A 19,039-nucleotide genomic window follows, 5' to 3' on the forward strand; every position below is an offset into this window, starting at 1 on the left:
TATTTATTATTTAGAAAATACAAGGGAAAGTCATTAGTATAGATCATGTTTCTCACATTTGAATTAAACTTGATACACCCATCTGTAGTGTTCCCCTTAGTGGATGTCCAGCACATATTTGTTAATTAAGGTTACTTGGGTCCTCTTTCTAGCTCTGCTATTAAATAGACAGTTTTCCTGCTTTGCTATCCGTATCCTTTTAGAATTCAGCTGGTTGCCATTTCACTAGGATAAGTTACAGGGCCAAAAAGTACAGGGATTCAAAACACTGGATGTTTGAAGGGAAAAATAGCTGGCAGTGGCATAGTGTGCCACTCTGAAGGTAGAGGATGAGACCTGTTGTGTGCTGCTTTGAGATAAAATGGCCAGATTAGGTGGAAAGAGCATGGCCGAATCCAGCTGTCACTCCAGATACACTTTGCAGCATTAGTTTGTTCTGTCATTGGCAGCATAGCATTCTGTAAGGGATAGAGATTGCCCAGGAACTGGAGTAATTGTATTTATTTCTATTATGAATAGCCCAAATTTCATTTGGCTCTGGGCCAGTAAGGGAGTGGTTAATTTCATGGCTTCTTTAAAACCATTTTGAGAGTAATTTCTTTTAAATTAGTATTCTTTCTGCAGTTAAATATAGAACATTGAATTTTGACACACACCCTCTCCTTCCCACCACTCTGTCATTTACTTCCCACCCACTCTTACCCAAGACTCCCATCAAGCTTCACTTTTCTTTTTACTGATTTTTGCATCTATCAAACTATTTCTTGTCTCTGGCACCGTATAAGATTAAGAATGGCTCTCTACATTGGTGTGGAATCAGTGATGATAGGCCAGGTAAGTATCTGGGTAAAAAGCTGCATCAGTCTTGTTCTAGCCCTACCACTATGTAGCATTCTTTAAGGAGCTCTGCTGCCTTTTACAGCAAATGAGGAGTGGACTCCTGCCCCCTTTTTTCTTCTCTAGGTACTTCTCTAGAAACTACTGTAGGATGTTGTAGTTCTTCTGTTTCTTACGGTTAGAACTTCTCCCATAGTCCAGTAGGAAGGATCACCTGTTCAGTCCTATTTTCTCCGAAGAGTGAAGCACTAATTTCTGACCTTCTGTCTCACCCTTTTCGAAATTAGCTACTATGTAGGTTTTAGAAAGAGGCGTTTACAGTTCCTTGACTGAAGTCCAGAGTGGGTGCTCCTGTGATCAGGTTTCCTCATGGAGCTGCTGGTTTGACTATTCCTTTGGACACTGCAGAGCATTCTTTCCCCTGCTAAGGATTTTTCAGTTCCTACTTTCTGGTTTTATATGTCCAGAGTCCTGAGATTCAAGCTAATGTTACTTGATTTTTCCTAGTATCTTACCTTTTTTATGGCATCCTTTGTCTTTTTAAAATCCTGCCATTATTGTCTGACGAAATACATAATGCTATTTTTCTAAGTAATTATTAAAATCATCCTTTGGAGAAGGCATTGGGAGTTGAAAAGAGTTGTCCCTAGACCTTTTAGATAGAGCCATCTAATGTCTCCATTTGCTCTTGTAGTTCCAAAATAGGGAAAATTTCAGAATGCAAGAATTAATTATTAGGCAGACTTTAGCTATAATTTTGAGGAAAGAATCAAAGAGGAATGACCAGATCACTTTTAATACATCATTTATAAATTTTGGTTTTGATGTCAATTTTTTATTTTTCTTCTCAGTCGCCTTAGGTCGTAACCAACCTTTGAAAAAGGAGAAACCCAAATGGAAAAGCGATTATCCCATGACAGATGGACAACTGCGCAGCAAGAGAGACGAATTTTGGGACACCGCACCAGCTTTTGAAGGCCGTAAAGAGATTTGGGATGCCTTGAAGGCTGCTGCACATGCATTTGAGAGCAATGATCATGAACTGGCACAAGCAATCATTGATGGTGCAAACATAACATTACCACATGGTAAGTTTGGTGGTTTTCAAGGATAACAGGGAACATACTCAGCTCCTTTCCAATAACAAGAAACCAAATGCAAAGAGTTCATTTTTCTTGCTGTGCATTTTTTTTTTTTTTTTTAAAGAGGAACATTGCTCGTTGTTTCTTTGTATGTCTTTTAGCTGGAGAAAGATTTACTTTGTGTGTTTGTTTTTCATTTTTTCATTTTTTAAGTAAGCGCTACACCCAACATGGGGCTTGAACCCACAACCCCAATATCAAGAGTTGCATACTCCATCAATTGAGCCAGCCAGGTGTCCCACTATTTTTTATGCTTTTTAAGTATTTTTAATCTCAAGAAAGCGAACACTTGATTACCTGTATTTTCCAACTTCCATACTCAGAAACTTGCTAGTTCTTCATCAAGGGCCCTCCATCCTTTGTCCCAATCTTCTAGAGCTTCTACTGCACTCATTTCCTGTGGGCACTAGAGAAGTCTCACATTTAGATTTCAGAAGCCATAGAGACTCAGTGGATTTTCCTTTAGTCATTGTACTTTCTCAACAAGCCTATTTTTAGCATAATGAGCAAACTCAAACTTAGAAGTCACATGTTCTCAAGGACAGTTTTCTATGATTGTGACTAAGCATTATTAAGAACCTCTCTCTATTTTGCTTAGGAATGTGACTCGAAGGAGCATGATTAGTTTTGAGTGTTTCCAGGGACACATGTCTGCTGGACCCATTCACATCCTCTTGCTTGGTCTCCTTGATTAGAAACACTTCAAAATTGTTCGTGGTATACTGAGATTTAAGTGTTAATTTTATATTATATTCTTTGCTCTTTTGATAATTGTACTTATAAATTTTTCTCTTTAGTCTTTCAAATTAATATTTTTCCAAGTTGTCTCTTTAGCTCCTTGTGTAAATCACCTGCATTCCTTTGCATTGTTTTCTGTTTCTTTATACCTTCATTTTTTCTTTTTCAATATCTCTCTTTGCCTGTATTTTCAGAACACTGCTTTTCCCTGTTTAATTATCTGCTTTATGTCCTTTAACTCCTTTTCTCCCTCCCTCCCTCCTTCTCTCTCTTCTCTCTTTCTTTTTGGTTTTATTTATTTAGCTAACTCCACACCTGATGTGAGGCTCGAACTCACAACCCAGAGATCAAGAGTCTCATGTTTGTTCCAACTGAGCCAGCCAGACTCCCCAACTCCTTTTCAAATAAAGATATTTAACTTAGTATCCTTCCCAGTTTTCCAAATATCTGTTAATTTTCTGAATTAACTGTGCTTTCAAGAAACTTTCAAAAATACATATTCCATGGGACGCCTGGGTGGCTCAGTTGGTTAAGCAGCTGCCTTCGGCTCAGGTCATGATCCCAGCGTCCTGGGATCGAGTCCCACATCGGGCTCCTTGCTTGGCAGGGAGCCTGTTTCTCCCTCTGCCTCTGCCTGTGCTTGCTCTCTCTCCCTCTCTCTCTGACAAATAAATAAATAAAAATCTTAAAAAAAAATTCATATTCCATAGCTTTTCTGTTCTTTATTATGAAAGTTTGGGTTAATAATATTTATTGAGTACCCACTGTTTATAGTTGACTTTTTCTGCACAGGTGTGAAAATGATGCCTCCTATATTTGAAAAACTGTGTAGTTAAATGCCATTTTAGTATGACTCTTTAGTGCTGATTTTCAAGGATAGTCTTTGAATTCTTTACCTCGTGTGATTGGGGGTGCACCTCACCTTGTTCCATTACCTCTTTTAGTTTTATATTTTGTCTTCAACTACTACCTTTATATAAATAAAGGAAAGAGACTTCTTTTACAAATTTTTTTTTATCATCCTTCTCTTTTTAATGCTTATATCCCATATTTTTAAAGCAGTATTTATTGTTTGTTTGTACAGGTTTGCAAGCTGAGAGTAGGGGTGGGGAGTGGGAAAGAATTAATTTATTTGTGATTGGCTTAATTTAGAAGCCTGAGATCCGGAACCTTAGAATTTCTTTGACTTCCTTACTTTATATTTATAGTTACCTGTAGGAATGTCTGATTGTGTTCTATAAATTATGGCCTTGGGGCACCTGGGTGGCTCAGTCATTAAGCATCTGCCTTCTTTGGCTCAGGTCATGATCCCAGGGTCCTGGGATCAGGCTTCACATTGGGCTCCTTGCCCAGCAGGAAGCCTGCTTCTCCCTCTCCCACTCCCCCTGCTTGTGTTCCCTCTCTCACTGCTCGCGCTCTCTCTCTCCGTCAAATAAATAAATAAATAAAGGATTTAGAAAAAATTATGGCCTTGTTTACAAGTTAATGGAGGCAAAGTAACCGTTTTATGTAAGGCAGGGGTATATGTATATTTTATTGGGTATGGGCAAATACTTAAGTCCCTTGTTTTTGCTTACCTATGTGAACTGCCAAGAAAAGTAATGTTGTTGGCAGCCCACCAACCAATAGATTAGAGAGAATTATTCTTGGAAATTTGATAGGATGAGTTTCTACTTCCTACATTTAAGGAGTATTTTCTGCTTTAGCATGAAGAAATCAAATTGATGTCTCCTGTTCAAAGCTCTATAATAACTTTCTGGGTATTACTGTCATTGCTACCTTTGATTGAATTCCCTTGTTCATATTTGAACCTTAATAGCATTTTTTGGATGGACTTTAGAATTGTGTTCACTCATGTACTCTAACTCACCATGAGTTTATAACTTAGCTATTTAGCTACATGATTTATCTAGACCTAATCAGTGGTGTTACTGCAATGTCTTCCACCTTTTTGGTGTAGTTATATATTTGAAATTTTACTTTGGACACACTTTGCTGTGTTAGACCCTAAACATCCTATAATTCATATTTTAAATTTAAAATATTGCATAGGCTTTAGCTCAGGCTTTAGTATCAGACAGACCTAGCCTTCCTTTCTGCCTCTACTGTATTACTCATGGCTATGCAACTTTGGGCAAATCACTTCTTTTCTGTAAGCTTCAGTGCTGCCATCTATAAAATATGGACTATAACTACCTATGTTATAGGGTGGTTGTACTGATTAAATGTGATATTAACACATATAAATTTCTAACCATAGGCCAAAAAGTGATAAATAGTAGTGCGAATGAACTGCTTTTCTTGAACTCTGGCATTAGCAGGTAAATTCCTGTACCAAATTCTTTAATACAATTTGATCATTTTTATGGATATATTATCTACTGATACCATCTTTCTCTGGCTTTTGGGGGACTCTGCCCATGGGCAAATGCCTAATTGAATTTTGAGATTGTATTGATTCTATAGCAACATTAGTAACAGATTTATTAATTGGACACCAGAGCATTGATGACATAGTTTAGCATCATCCCTGTTTAGGCCCATCTCTATTCTTTCATCTACATCTGTGTTACCCATAAAAGTATTGAACTGATCTTAGATTGACAATCTGAAGAGATCCTAGGGCATACATTCCTTTCTAAGCTTCCTTCAGTCAGGTCTTGCCTTGTTTTCATCTCATCCTGTTTTCCCTTCCTATGATCTTATTATCCCAACCCATTCATATTATCTTCCCAATATAAATATTATAAAAAATCTCTTAAAGTTTGATAACTATATGGAAATGTCTTTGTAAATGTTATTTGTATAGGTCTTGCCTGTTATTTTAGATTGTATATGCAAAGTAAGCAAGGACCGTACTGTTTTTGGTTTAAATTATATTTATTACCAGTGTTATGTGCACAAAAATTATGTATTTGTCAGTGGCCTTTTTTCTTTATAATCATAATTACCTTATTTCCTGAGTTATTTTTCAGAGAAACAACCGAAACACCTTCCATCACCCAATGCCCATGCCTCATATTTCCTCCTTTGTTTCTTTTTCATATAGTGATTCCATGAATAATTCTGTTCTTGTCTCAACTCTAGCCTGCAGGTCGTGTTCATTATATTTCTGTCTTGTCCAAGCACCAGATAATTCTTTGCTTTCTAATTATCTTTCTTTATTAATATCAGCAATGTCTTTAGTTCATTATTCTCAAATGGCAATAGAGAGAGTTAGAAGATGGTATCATAACTGTCGGGGAATTTTTTTTTTTTTAATCTTTTTTTTTTTTTTTCAAAGATTCTATTTATTTATCAGAGAGAGAGAGGGAGAGTGAGCACAGGCAGACAGAATGGCAGGCAGAGGCAGAGGGAGAAGCAGGCTCCCCGCCGAGCAAGGAGCCCGATGTGGGACTTGATCCCAGGACTCTGGGATCATGACCTGAGCCGAAGGCAGCTGCTCAACCAACTGAGCCACCCAGGCGTCCCAACTGTCGGGGAATTTTAAATGAGCAAATGTATTTTCACTCTGGAAATTGTGACTCAGATTGAGGATATATGTGGACAAGTGTATTGTGGAAAAATCTCCCTGGATGATTCTGGTATCTAGTACCTCTTTTCCACAGTCTCCCAATCCCATAAGCAGTTTATTTTTCATGATTTACACATTTTTTCTCATGGTCCTAAATTTCTTAAAAAGAGTATCTCCTTTTTCTAATTGACTGCTATTTTGCCATTACCTAAAAATCCTAAAAACATTCCTAATACAGTACTTTGCTAATGGAACTAAGTCACAGATTAAGTGGTTTACCCAGGTTAGCATAAACAGAGGGTTTGTGTTTATGTATGTATAATGTATGTATGTATGTATTTTTAAAGCTTTTATTTATTTGAGATAGAAAAAGCATGAGAGGGGAGAGGGTCAGGGAGAAGCAGACTCCCCCCTGAGCAGGTGGCCCGATGAGGGACTGGATCCTGGGACTCCAGGGTCATGACCTGAGCTGAAGGCAGTTGGTTAACCAACTGAGCCACCCAGGCACCCTTTTCTGTTTCTTTTTAAAGGTGGGGGGGACACCTGGCTGGCTCAGTAGGTAAAGCATGACTCTTGATCTCAGGGCTGTGAGTTCAAGTCCCAATTTGGGTATAGAGATTACTTAAAATCTTAAAAAAAAAAAAAAAAAAAAGAAAGAAAAGAAAGGTGGTTATTATTTTCGTTTTTCAGAGTTTGGCCCATAGTCACTATTCAGTAATTTTCAGTGAAAGCTTGTTCAGAAACAATACTTGTTTCATAAAGATGAGAGGATTTAATGCTTTTTAGAATTCTTATATAGAAGATTAAAAAGGATTTTAAAAATTGGCTATTCCCTCTTTCCCTACTTTCTAATTTTCTAGGAAGGTGGTGGTTTATTTCTTCAGCATCTGCAATTACTGTGTTTTCCATCTCCCTCCCAATTCAAATGTAAACGCTCCCCTCTTAACCTTTCTTGTCTAGGAGTAGCTCCTCACCATTCAAACACTTTTCCCTTTTTTACAGACTTAACTACAACTTTGGTCTTATTATTTCTTGTGGCTAAACATTACCAGGTCTTCAGTTAGGCTTTTGAAGGTCCATTTCTTTTGTTCTTTTTCATGCTTAGGGTTATAGAAAGTAGGAAAGGGTAATTCTTTAAAAACTTTTTTAATCACCTTCAAAATATAGAAGGAAAAAGAGTTGCCCAGAATTTTGTTTTCCTTTTTCCTGGTCTTACCTCAAAATACATCAAATGTGAATAAATTGAACTTTGTGTAATGTGATTAAGTCTTTAAAAATCAAGGCATTGGGACGCCTGGGTGGCTCACTTGGTTAAGCAGCTGCCTTCGGCTCGGGTCATGATCCCAGCGTCCTGGGATCGAGTTCCACATCGGGCTCCTTGCTCCGCGGGGAGCCTGCTTCTCCCCCTGTCTCTGCCTGCCATTCTGTCTGCCTGTGTTCGCTCTCTCTCCCTCTCTCTCTCTGACAAATAAAATCTTAAAAAAAAAAAAAAAATCAAGGCACTTAGGGGAGCCTGGCTGGCTCAGTTGGTTGAGCATCTGACTCTTGACTTCAATTCAGCCCAAGTCTTGGTTGTGGGATTGAGCCCCATACAGGCTTCATGCTCTGTGTAGAGTCTGCTAGGGGTTCCCTCTTCCTCTGCCTCTTGCCCTTCTTTTGCACACACACTCTCTCTTCCCCCAGTCTCTAAAATAAACTTCGAAAAATCTTATTAAAGTTTTTTTTAAAAGGCACTCATAAATAGTATAAATAGAGCAATTCTATGTTAGGGAGCCAACATGATGAAAAGAACACCTAGACTAAGAACTAGGAATAATAAGATACTCATAATTCATGTTTTGAAGTGGTGTTATGTAATCCTCATGCCTGTAATAATCACCTACAATAGTCCCTATTTTAAAGGGATGAGAAGGAGGAGTGCCTGGGTAGCACAGTCAGTTAAGTGTGTGACTCTTGGTTTCAGCTCAGGTCATGATCTCAGGGTCCTGGGTTGACCCCCAAGTTGGGCTCCATGCTCAGTGTAGAGTCTGCTTAAGACTCTCTCTCTCTCTCTCTCTCTCTAAAATAAATTCAAAATATTTTTAATAAATAAGTAAATAAATAGATGAGGAAACTGAAATACAGAATGGTTACATCCTTTTTCCAAGTGTTAAGTCATGGAATTGGAGTTAGGATTTGAATTCAAGTACTGGATTTAACAACAAAGCAATTGAAAGACAAAGTCATTTCATTTCTGTTTTTTATAGGAATACACGAGTAATCTTCATGGTTAATTCCATTTTTAATCCCTCCCACACTGTACAGAATATTCTAAAACTATACTTGGGACACCTGACCTGTCAGTGGAGCTGGTGACTCCACTTCTTGCTTTTTTTTTTTTTTTTTTTAAGATTTTATTTATTTGAGAGACAGAGCAAGCAAGGGGTGGGGCAAAGGGAGAGGACCAAGCAGACTACATGCTGAGTGCAGAGCCCCATGCGGGACTTGATCCTAGGATCTGAAGATCATGACTTGGGCTGAAGGCAGACGCTCAACCAACTGAGCCACTCAGGCACCCCGAACCTGCGACTTTTGATCTTGTGGTTTCAAGCCCCATGTTGGGTGTAGAGATTACTTGAAAATAAGATCTTAAGAAACAAAAACAAAACCTAAATACTTGTTAATACTAAAGAGAAACAAGTAGATTTTCTAAGACATGGATAGGCAGGAAATGCATATATATAGACCTCATTTCTGTTTCCCTTAAATGTGATAGAGGCCCATTAAGAAGCAGACCATGTATTCTTGTTCCTATAAAGGTCGCTGTAAGAATTTGTCATTTAATAAACTTAATTGATAAATTTGTTATGAACATAAGGCTTAGGAATGAAAGCATGAAGATATTACACGTACGTGGGAGATAGAGGATTTTATCTAGACTGTTGTGTTAGAAATGAAACGGCGTTTATATAGGATCTGGTAAATGACTAACCATAAATTAGTAGTATATTAGTATGTGAATTAGTAGTTTCCATTCTCTGTCAAAGAAACAAAAATTATTTGGAGCTGTAAAATGTCAATTTATCCACTCTTCTGTTGCTGTCACTAAACCCCCCAACCTTTTTTTTTTTTCCAGTTAAAGCAACAAAGGCCCTGAAATAGCTGAGGTGGGATTGTCCTTGTGTCAGGACATAATCTCTGAAGATTATTGTCCCCTTAGAAATGTGACAAAATGTTACACAAGCTTTTTTTTCCCCCAAAAAAAGATTGATTTATTTGAGAGAGAGAGAGTCCTCACTCCGGTGAGTTGGGGGTTGGGGCAGAGGGAGAGAATCTTAAGCAGACTTGGGGCTAGATCTCAGGACCCATGACATTATGACCCACGAGATCATGACATGAACCAAAACCAAGAGTTGGAGACTTAACCAAGTGCATCACCCAGGCACTTCTTTACAAGCTCTTTTTTTTTTTTTTTAAAGATTCTATTTATTTATTTAAGAGAGAGAGGAAGTGCAAATATGAGCAGGGGGAGGGGCAGAGGGAGAAGCAGACTCTCCACTAGGCATGGAGCCCACTTGAGCCCACTGGGCTTGATCCTAGGACCTGAGATCAAGACCTGAGCCAAAGTCAGACACTTAACCAACTGAGCCACCCAGGCACCCCCCTACACAAGAATTTACTGTTTAACTGTCATAGTGGCTTGAGCAATACAAACTAAATCACCTTTCACCTGTGCTTGCTGTAAGACCTGGTAGACTTGGTGCTTCTGAATACCACAGTCTTAAAAGCTACCTTGGTAGGATGAGAGCTAAAACTGCTCTTAAAGCCTGACTGTCCGATATAAGCTTAATATAATTCCCAACAAAATGTTTGCATGAGAGAGACTGTCATTAGTTAGTCCTGAAAGACTGTTCATATCCTAATGAAAGGTAATTGTGATGGCCCTTTTGACATTACTGTGATTCAGGTTTATAGATAATCCCATGAGGCCTAAAGCAGTGAACTCAGATTTTATAAGTTTGATCCTTTGTATATTGGTATTGGTGAGCTCTCGTCCATAAGTCTTCTTCTGAGGTTTAAAACTTAGGGGGCCCCTGGGTGTCTTGGTTGAGGGTCTGCCATCGACTCAGGTTGTGATCTTGGGGTCCTGAGATTGAGCCCCTCATTGGGCTCCTTGCTGGGCAGGAGAGCCTCCTTCTCCCTCTGCCTCTGCCTGCTGCTCCCCCTACTTGTGCTCTCTGTCAAATGAATAAATAAAATCTTTAAAAAAAAAAAAAAAACTTACGTGAGAAGGGAACTAACCTTATTGTTTTCAGTGGGTTTGTAATATGTATTAGGCAATTTTGCGTATGTTTTATTGTTTAATCCTTGCAACAACTTTATGAGGTAGATACTATAGTCCTTGAGGAAACAGACTGAATATGTCCAAAATTAGGGTCTAAATTAAAATTTGAGTGTGATCCACTCCAAAGCTGCTACTCCTTGCATCAGATTCACTGCTTCTCTAGTCTTCTGTCCCTCCATCAGGCTTGACAGTGGGCTTCCCAAATCATAAGACTAATCTACTGTTTTGTTCTTTTATAGTCTTTCTGTTATATCACTGCTTTTGTCCAACTCAATTATGTACTTAGGCTTTCCTTGCCATAGGAGGTCACATTTGTTGAAAAAGTCAGAGTTTGTGCCTTCTGGTCAGTTAGGGAAGAGATGTCAAAAAAAAAAAAAGAGTGGGGGGAGAAGAGGCAGCAATAAAGACAGTATTTCCACAAGCTTTGGAAGAGACACCCAGTATAACAAAAGCCTTGCAGTTCCAGGACATCACCCACTTAATTAATTTTGGAAGGGCAGTTTTCTATATCAGATTGCCAGTGTATTTTAAATATTAAATTTTTCAACTCTGTTGAGGTATACTGAAATATGCCAACAGCACATATTTTTAAAGTGTACAGTTTGATTAGCTTTGGCATGTATATACCTGTGAAACCATCATCACAAGATAACATTTCATTTCTCCAAATTTTCATAATGTAAAAGTTGATTTTTAACTTTCACAAATTTGTCCATGTAGCTATACAAGTCTCAAGTGGCAAAAATCTTAAGACTGACTGCAGTCTTAGAGAAGTGAGCATAGAGGGATAAGCGGAGAGGCTTTTGGATGCTTTAAAAAACATCCTTTTTTAACCTGAAAGATTGAGAAAGAGTTCCTGGCACTTAATAAAGCTATTCTTATTTTTTGGTGTATAAGGTAGTTTTATCTTTATAATTTTCTTGTGAAATATTTTGATGCCTAATTAAAAATAGCCATAGAAAACCAAGTTGACCAAGGAAAAGGGAATATCTGAGGCAGTCATCTAGATAGAAGGTAAATAAAAACTTCAGCAAATTATGTATGGAATTAGAACAGAAGGTGGAGTCTTGGCAGATTTCTTACTATCATGGGGAGATGTTAGGGCTTCCTGACCTGGGGAGGCGATGCCCTGGCAATTGTTTATCTTGGTAGCCATCTGTCTCTGCTAGGACTGTGATAGGTTTGTGAGGAGAAGGGTAAAAAGACAAGAATGTCTTCCACAGAGGCTGCTTGGTGACAAGTGTGAACAAGCCTGACTAGAGCTTCTTTAGAGCTAGTACAGAACTACTAAATGAACTACACCCTCTATGCCCAGGGGGCAGTCAATAAAAACCTTCTATGGGCTCCTGGGTGGCTCAGTAGTTTAAGCGTCAGGCTCTTGATTTCAGCTCAAGTCATGATATGGGGGTCGTGAGATGGAGCCTCTGTCTACTCTGTGCTGAGGATGGAGTCTGCTTGAGATTCTGTCTGCCCCATACCCACCTCACCCCTCTGTGCATATGTTTGCATGCGCTCTCTCTAAAGTAAATAATTTTTTTAAAAGAAAATACTTAGGGTCGCCTGGGTGGCTCAGTGGGTTAAGCCTCTGCCTTCGGCTTAGGTCATGATCTCAGGGTCCTGGGATCAAGTCCTGCATTGGGCTCTCTGCTTAGAAGGGAGCCTGCTTCCTCCTCTCTGCTTGCCTCTCTGCCTACTTGTGATCTCTCTCTGTCAAATAAATAAATAAAATCTTAAAAAAAAAAAAAGCACCATTTTTTTTAAAAAAAGAAAGAAAAAGAAAAAAACCTAGAAAAATGCGTACATTATCAACTTTTTTTTTTTATTTTTAAAGACAGCACATGAGGGCAGGGGGTGGGGGTGCAGAGGGAGAAGAAGAAAGAATCTTAAGGAGGCTCCACACCTAGTGCAGCCCTGTGTGGGACTCAGTCTCACCACCCTGAGATCAAGCCCTGAGCCAAAATGAGCAGTTGGAGATTTAACCAACTAAGCCACCCAGGTGCCCCTACATTATCAACTTTTAAAGTGGTTCTTTCCCTCTTGTGTTTGAACACACAGGCTTTTAGAAAAAAACTCTCCTGTCTTCTAACTATGCCCTGTTATTCACATATTCCTCTCAAATATGGCAGATGAAACAGTGACAGTAATATGTCCATTTTGTCACTATATTTGGTGGCCTCACAGGACTGAAACTTAGTTGCCATTTTCTTTTGCCTCATCTTCCAGGTCCTTAATGTGTTGATGGACTGTATTTAGACTGCTGACTCTTCTTCTTTTTTTTTTTAAGATTTTATTTATTTCTCAGAGAGAGAGCGCACAAGCAGGGGGCGTGGCAGGCAGAGCAGGCAGAGCAAGAAGCAAGCTCCCTGCTAAGCGAGGAAGCCTGATGCAGGGCTCCATCCCAGGACTCTGGGACCATGACCTAAGCTGAAGGCAGACACTTAACATAATGAGCCACCCGGGCATCCCTAGACCATTGGGTTCTTACTCCCTGTGATTCATGTTTGGCTTTTCACCCCTCTAATATTTGTCCTGTGCCCTTTCCCCCCCATGTCTGTTTCCTTTTCCCCATTCACCATATTACTAACCCAGGAACCAAGCCCTCAGGAATCCCAGTTATTTCATCTGTCACTTACTGTATGTAACCCTGGACAAGTTCTTTCTGCTTCACTTTCCTCATGTGCAAAATGAGTGTTAATAGATTGACCATAAAGGGCTGTTGTGAGGATCAAATGTCAGTGTATTCGAAGTGCTCAGAACCAGAACTAGTAAGCACTCTTATATGTTTGCTTGTATGTTCAGACTTGTATGTTTGAGATTATTACTCTACAAGCTGCTTTTACCCTTTTCCTGATACACTTTTTCAGTTACCTGCTCATAATTGAGTTGATACAGTATCTCACTGAACCTGAAGCAGTTAAAAACTAAGTAAAAAAGCTTCTAACCCTAAATTCTCTGTCACTCTCATTTCCGGTTTAGGTGATTCTTCTTTCCTTTTTGTTTTCCATCATATAACCTATCATTTAGGTCTGATTGTCTCAGATCCATTTCTGTTGCTGTAGTCAGGCAATCATTTTGGCTGATTTTTTATTCCAATCATTCTCCCTTTATGCAAATGGTAAAATAATCTCCAGGCTTTGTCTTGTTCACCTGGAACATTGCTTGGCATGTAACAGGCATTCAGTATTTGTTAGGTGAATGACTCATGTACTGTATCAGCCACCTATAGTAGGAAATCTAAACCCCTGAACCTTCTCTCAGGTTGTCACTATTGCTGTCAATCTAGGTAGTTTCACATCATCGATTCTCTATTCATCTCAGCAAAACCACTTGCTATATCCTATTTACCTTGTATTGATTCTTGTTCCCATGTTATTGCTATTTCTTGAGATGCCCTTTATTTCTATTCTGTGTCATGGCCAGAACACACTATTTCCATAGAATTTCTCCTTTTTTGCTCTACCAGTGTTAGTCACTCTTCTGTTGTGTGATGTCTCAGCATTTGGTTGATTTTCAGTGTATTTGTACTTAAAATCTCTGGTGGGTATGCCATATCTGCTTACCTCAGAAGTTTCTGGGGATCAAGAAAAATGTCTCTCTTGTAACCTTTCCTCCCCAGAGCTAGTGATGTAGCTTACACTCTTCCAGGTGTTTAGTAAATGTTCCTGCAGCAAGTCTGTGGGATATGTGGAGTGGCCCTCATGAAGTCCCACAGAGGTTATGTGTTTAGAGGTCATTATTAGCAGGGCAGTTTTGTCTTTACTAAAGAGATACAGGGCTAGTAGATGGTGGAGAATTGGGAGTATATTGTTCAAAAGGGTCTGGCCAACAGAGGAGTCATTCTGCTCTGAGTAGGTAATTCTGGGATAATAGTCAACTGTGGGCTATATTGTAAACAAAGTTTGTTTTTATTAATAAATTGATCCCAGATATTTAACTTGGGGAGAGTGTAACCCATAAAAGTATAGCTTAAAAATGTAACTAAATCCTATCTGACATCATGGTCTGGACTTTTCCTCTATTTAGTTATTCAGAGCATGTTTAGAACTCAGCTTATAATTTGACAGAAGTGAGGAAAAGAGTAAATAAGCCAGAAAACTCCATGTTAAATAAAATGCAAGTTACGTTTTCTCAAAATATTAAAGTATGAGGGCCAAGCAATACGAAGTCTGGGTAGCTGATTTCCAGAATCATAGGCATGAGCACTTCCTGAGCTGGAGTAAGAAGATATGCCATCTACTGGCACCTCTTTCATGGAATTTTTATCCTCACGCATTTGAGATCTGAAAACTGAATTTCTAACTTGCTGGACTGAAGGACAGAAGGGAAAAGACTGCTTTCCAGGGAGGCCTGGCTGACTGATCTCAGGATCTTGAATGTGAGCCCCATGTTGGTGGGTAGAGTATACTTAAAAAAATAAAATCTCTTCCTTTAGGGTATTATCTTTAAAAAAAAAAAAAAGAAAGAAAGTAATGAATGAACTGGCAGATGATAACTGAAATTTTTTTTTTTAGAAAGACTGCTTCAGGAGCCAAAGTACCTATTAGATTGTATGTTTGTTTCAAGATTGGCATACACTCATGTTGTAGCACACTCATAAAAGCTGCTTCTGACATCTCTAGTTTTTCTAGAGAGGCTACAAATGTAAGCTGTCTTTCAGTCCAGACATCATTCTGCTTGCAGTTTGACTGCTTTTGTTTATAGCCCTGTTATTTTATATCTGTCATGGTACTGCAGGTGAAGAAGAATATGCAAACCTGGAAACCACTTTAGAGGTTTTCTGTCTCATTTTGCTAATTAAGAAGGGTTTTTCAGGTTAAAAAGAATATTGCTCAAGGTTGCACAGCTGGTTAGTAACAAGGCTCGGAGTTTCATCTTGGTCTACAGATTTCAAAGATAATGGTTTAGAATGGTGCTTCTCTAAAAGAAAGTTTTTCTAGCAGAACATTACCAGAATGTCACTCTTGTACTTATCAGGCTGACCATACTATCAGTGGGTCAGTGGGATATCTACCTGAGGTGTTTTCTTAATGGAGGTGATGGTCTTTAGTGAACTCTGCACGTTCTCTTTCCTGGTTCTCCTGGTGGCCAGCCCATCTGGAAGACACTAGTTGGGGTCAGACACTAATGTAGGTTTCTTTGTCTCAGGACTAAGCTATATAAATAGTGAAGTTAGTACAACTGACTATACCCCTATTTATAAATAGCATTGGTACTTTAGCATGATGCTTGCTAATTAGGGAACTACTGGTGATCACAACTGTGCTTAAAGTATATCTGTTTCTGCAATGTCCTAGCATTTGGATTAATTAGTGAACAGCACAGAGGCTGTACGGTATCTTTAAACACAGAGGAAAGGGGAGAGTCGTGTGTTATGCTTGGTGACTGAATTCTGACCCAAACCCATCTTATGTAACTTAGAAGACAGATGGATCGAAGCCATGCTGGACTGGTGACTGTTCCAGTCTCATTTTGGGTGCTTTGTATTTTCAGCCTATTGATAATGACAACAAAGTTCAGCTTGTTAACTCATTGGTTCATTGATAATATTTCTCATTGTCCCAACCCTATATACTCATTATATATATGAGTGTTTTGAATATGGTAGATGTTTTTGTTTTTTATCAATCAGCTGACATTAATGTTCCAGGTTGAGCAAAGGACGTGATATGAACAACCTTGTAAGAAAGCATTCATTAAGTGTGCTTACAAGCTTCCTAAGGAAACTCCTGGGGATTATAATGCAGTTTATGCTTTATAAAAAAACAAAACAAAACAACAACAACAAAAAACTCAACAGCCATTAATACCTTCTTTTAAGCCATGAATGCTTCTTTTCCCTGAGCTATCTGGTTATAAACTTCATACCCCTTTTATTCTTCCTTTTTAACCCATGGCTTCTCTGTAACAGATTGACTAATTGAGGTTAAATACAACCCCTCAGTCTTTTCTGTGGTGATTGTGCTAATGAGATTCATCTATGAGCCAGGAGCCAGAGCAGCTGGTAGGCTTGTCATCTCCAGTTTGTGGTCCCTTTGGACGAAGGACTTTTGGCCAAGTGTGTAGGAAGTCAAGGCACTAAGGAAACTGCTCTGGAACACTGTGTTGTGGTGAATTGAGCTAGGGATCTGTTTTTTGTGGTTGTTAAAGTTACTGACTCATTTCTTTAAAAAGATATCCCAATGCAATTTGAATATCCCTTAATTTGTGCAAGCATTAATAATATTAGTAAATTTGAATTCTTTTGTGCTTTCTTTTTCTTTATCATTTAATGAAAGTGTGAATGTCGTATGAAATGACTTGGAAAAGGTGAGGGAAAGGAGCTAGTGTCCTGGCTAAGGTAAAATTAGATAAACCCTCAAATAATTGGTTGTGGGCCTTGACAATGATCATTGCTAAGCAGCTGGCAATGATTGGCCTTAATATTTTTTTCTCTACAGTGGCAAGCTGGCAAGGGGTTTGAGCATTTTACAAAGTGTAAATAAAAATGTATTCATTTCGATGAAGCTCTGTTTGTATCTTCTGTTTCTGAAGGTGCACTCACAGAGTGCTATGATGAACTGGGCAACCGATATCAGCTTCCAGTCTACTGCCTGGCACCACCAATCAACATGATAGAGGAAAAGAGCGACATAGAGACTCTGGATATTCCTGAGCCACCGCCTAATTCTGGATATGAATGTCAGCTCCGTTTGCGCCTTTCCACAGGCAAAGACCTCAAACTTGTGGTCCGCAGCACAGACACTGTATACCACATGAAGAGGAGGCTACATGCAGCAGAAGGTGTGGAACCGAGTAGCCAGCGATGGTTCTTTTCTGGCAGACCTCTTACCGACAAAATGAAGTTGGAAGAACTGAAGATCCCAAAGGACTATGTTGTGCAAGTTATAATGAGCCAGCCTTTGCAAAACCCAACACCAGTTGAGAATTGATTGGTCCTATTGGCTGGTCCCAAGATTCCGCCCGTTCCTTTTTATTGTTGTCGTTGTCATTTCCTACTCTATGGCGTGAAATTTATTTTCACTGCTCTGAATTCCGTATGAATGGATTTAGTTCTGAGGAATTATCAGTGAAAACTTCCATCTGTGATGGAGACCAACAAAAATTATTAATAAAACACAAAGAGCCAGCCTTTGAGACTCATGTAATTAGTTTCTAATTTGAAAGGCAGTTAAAAAATAGATAACCATTTATTTTAAAATACCCAATAATGTAATGACTGTATTTAAATGATTTGGACTGTAAATAGAATGTTATGTCCATGAAGAACAGCACCAAGCACCTTGTGAATACAGATTAAAATACATACATATATATATATATATATATAAAAATGTGTGTTTGTGTGTGTATATATATATATATATATATATGTATTCTTTTTCCCCAAAAAACATCAATAACAGTTATAAAATGAGCTTTTTAAAATGGAAACTGAAAAGAGCAGTATTTGAGGTTCACTTCTATCTGGTCTGAATTCTTTGCTCAATTAATATTTAGCCATAAAGGAGTAGAGACTGGCTAATTGTGTTTCAGTATTGCTTTCCCCATCCCTGTATCTTGAGCTCCTTATTTACATTCACACTAAATTTTGGTGCCTTCCAGCACACTGGTGGCAGGTACCCTTCTGGAATACTAGGCAATAATTTAGTCAGTGCAGTCAGATCTCTGATTTTCAGCTGATACTCAGTTGAAAATTCTCTTGTCCCTTTGCTGCGTAGATATTTTGAAATGTCTGTATAACAAAGCTGTTTTTATATCCAGGCTTAGAGGGTCACTACTATATTATACCTTCATCGATCTACCTACTCTGCTTGGGACTTTTCAGCGCATGCCCCCAAATGCACTGGGCCAGGGAATGCAAGGAATCAAGGACAGATGTTCGCACTATAAGATAATACAGTCCATTTTCTCTTCCTCCCAGTTTGCAGGAAGGTTTTAAGGAAAACCAGTTGTATCTGTGCCTGGGAGAACTGTGCCTATTTTCAGTCTTTTAGAGAAAGTATCAATTCCTAATTTACTGGTACGTGTATGGACATCACTTAAACATCAGCAATGACACCAAATGACGAAACATTGCTTTATACATTAACTTTCCAGTTCACTGTTACCTCTACTTGTGGTAGATGACAATTTTCCTGTCTCATCTTTCCTAGCAAAAAGTCAAATGAAGAGCCATCTGCAGATTAGATGAGAGGACTGATAAATCTGGTGAGAGCACCTGATTCTCTTGCACTATATTGGAAAAAAGCTACTAAGGGTTATATTTAATTTGGGGCCTTTGAAAAGTTAGTTCCAGAAAGAAGAGGGGGACTATCACATAATCACTGTAGCCCCGAGACTGTGATATGGCAAAGTAGAGGCAAGAAGGTACGTACACAGCTCTCAGTTGGAAATAATCAGACCTCCACACCTATTTGGATGTGAAGCCCTATTAATTTTAATGGCAAAATGAAACTGCTAATTAGTTTAAATGTAAAGTTTAAA

At 38.7% G+C, this 19,039-nt stretch overlaps 1 protein-coding gene across 1 annotated transcript in view; it reads left to right on the top strand.

Annotated features, from left to right (window-relative positions):
• LOC122892811 (ubiquitin domain-containing protein 2) overlaps positions 1 to 17,682 on the top strand; it is a 60,815-nt gene extending 43,133 nt beyond the window's left edge. The window contains exons 2-3 of the mRNA XM_044229481.1: positions 1,689 to 1,925; positions 17,087 to 17,682. Coding sequence (XP_044085416.1) covers positions 1,689 to 1,925; positions 17,087 to 17,484 — 635 coding nt within the window. The 3' untranslated portion in view covers positions 17,485 to 17,682. The remainder of the gene's footprint in view (positions 1 to 1,688; positions 1,926 to 17,086) is intronic.
• The last annotated feature ends 1,357 nt before the right edge of the window (positions 17,683 to 19,039 follow it).

This window comes from Neovison vison, chromosome 1 (assembly GCF_020171115.1).
Source record: "Neovison vison isolate M4711 chromosome 1, ASM_NN_V1, whole genome shotgun sequence".
NCBI lineage: Eukaryota > Metazoa > Chordata > Mammalia > Carnivora > Mustelidae > Neogale > Neogale vison.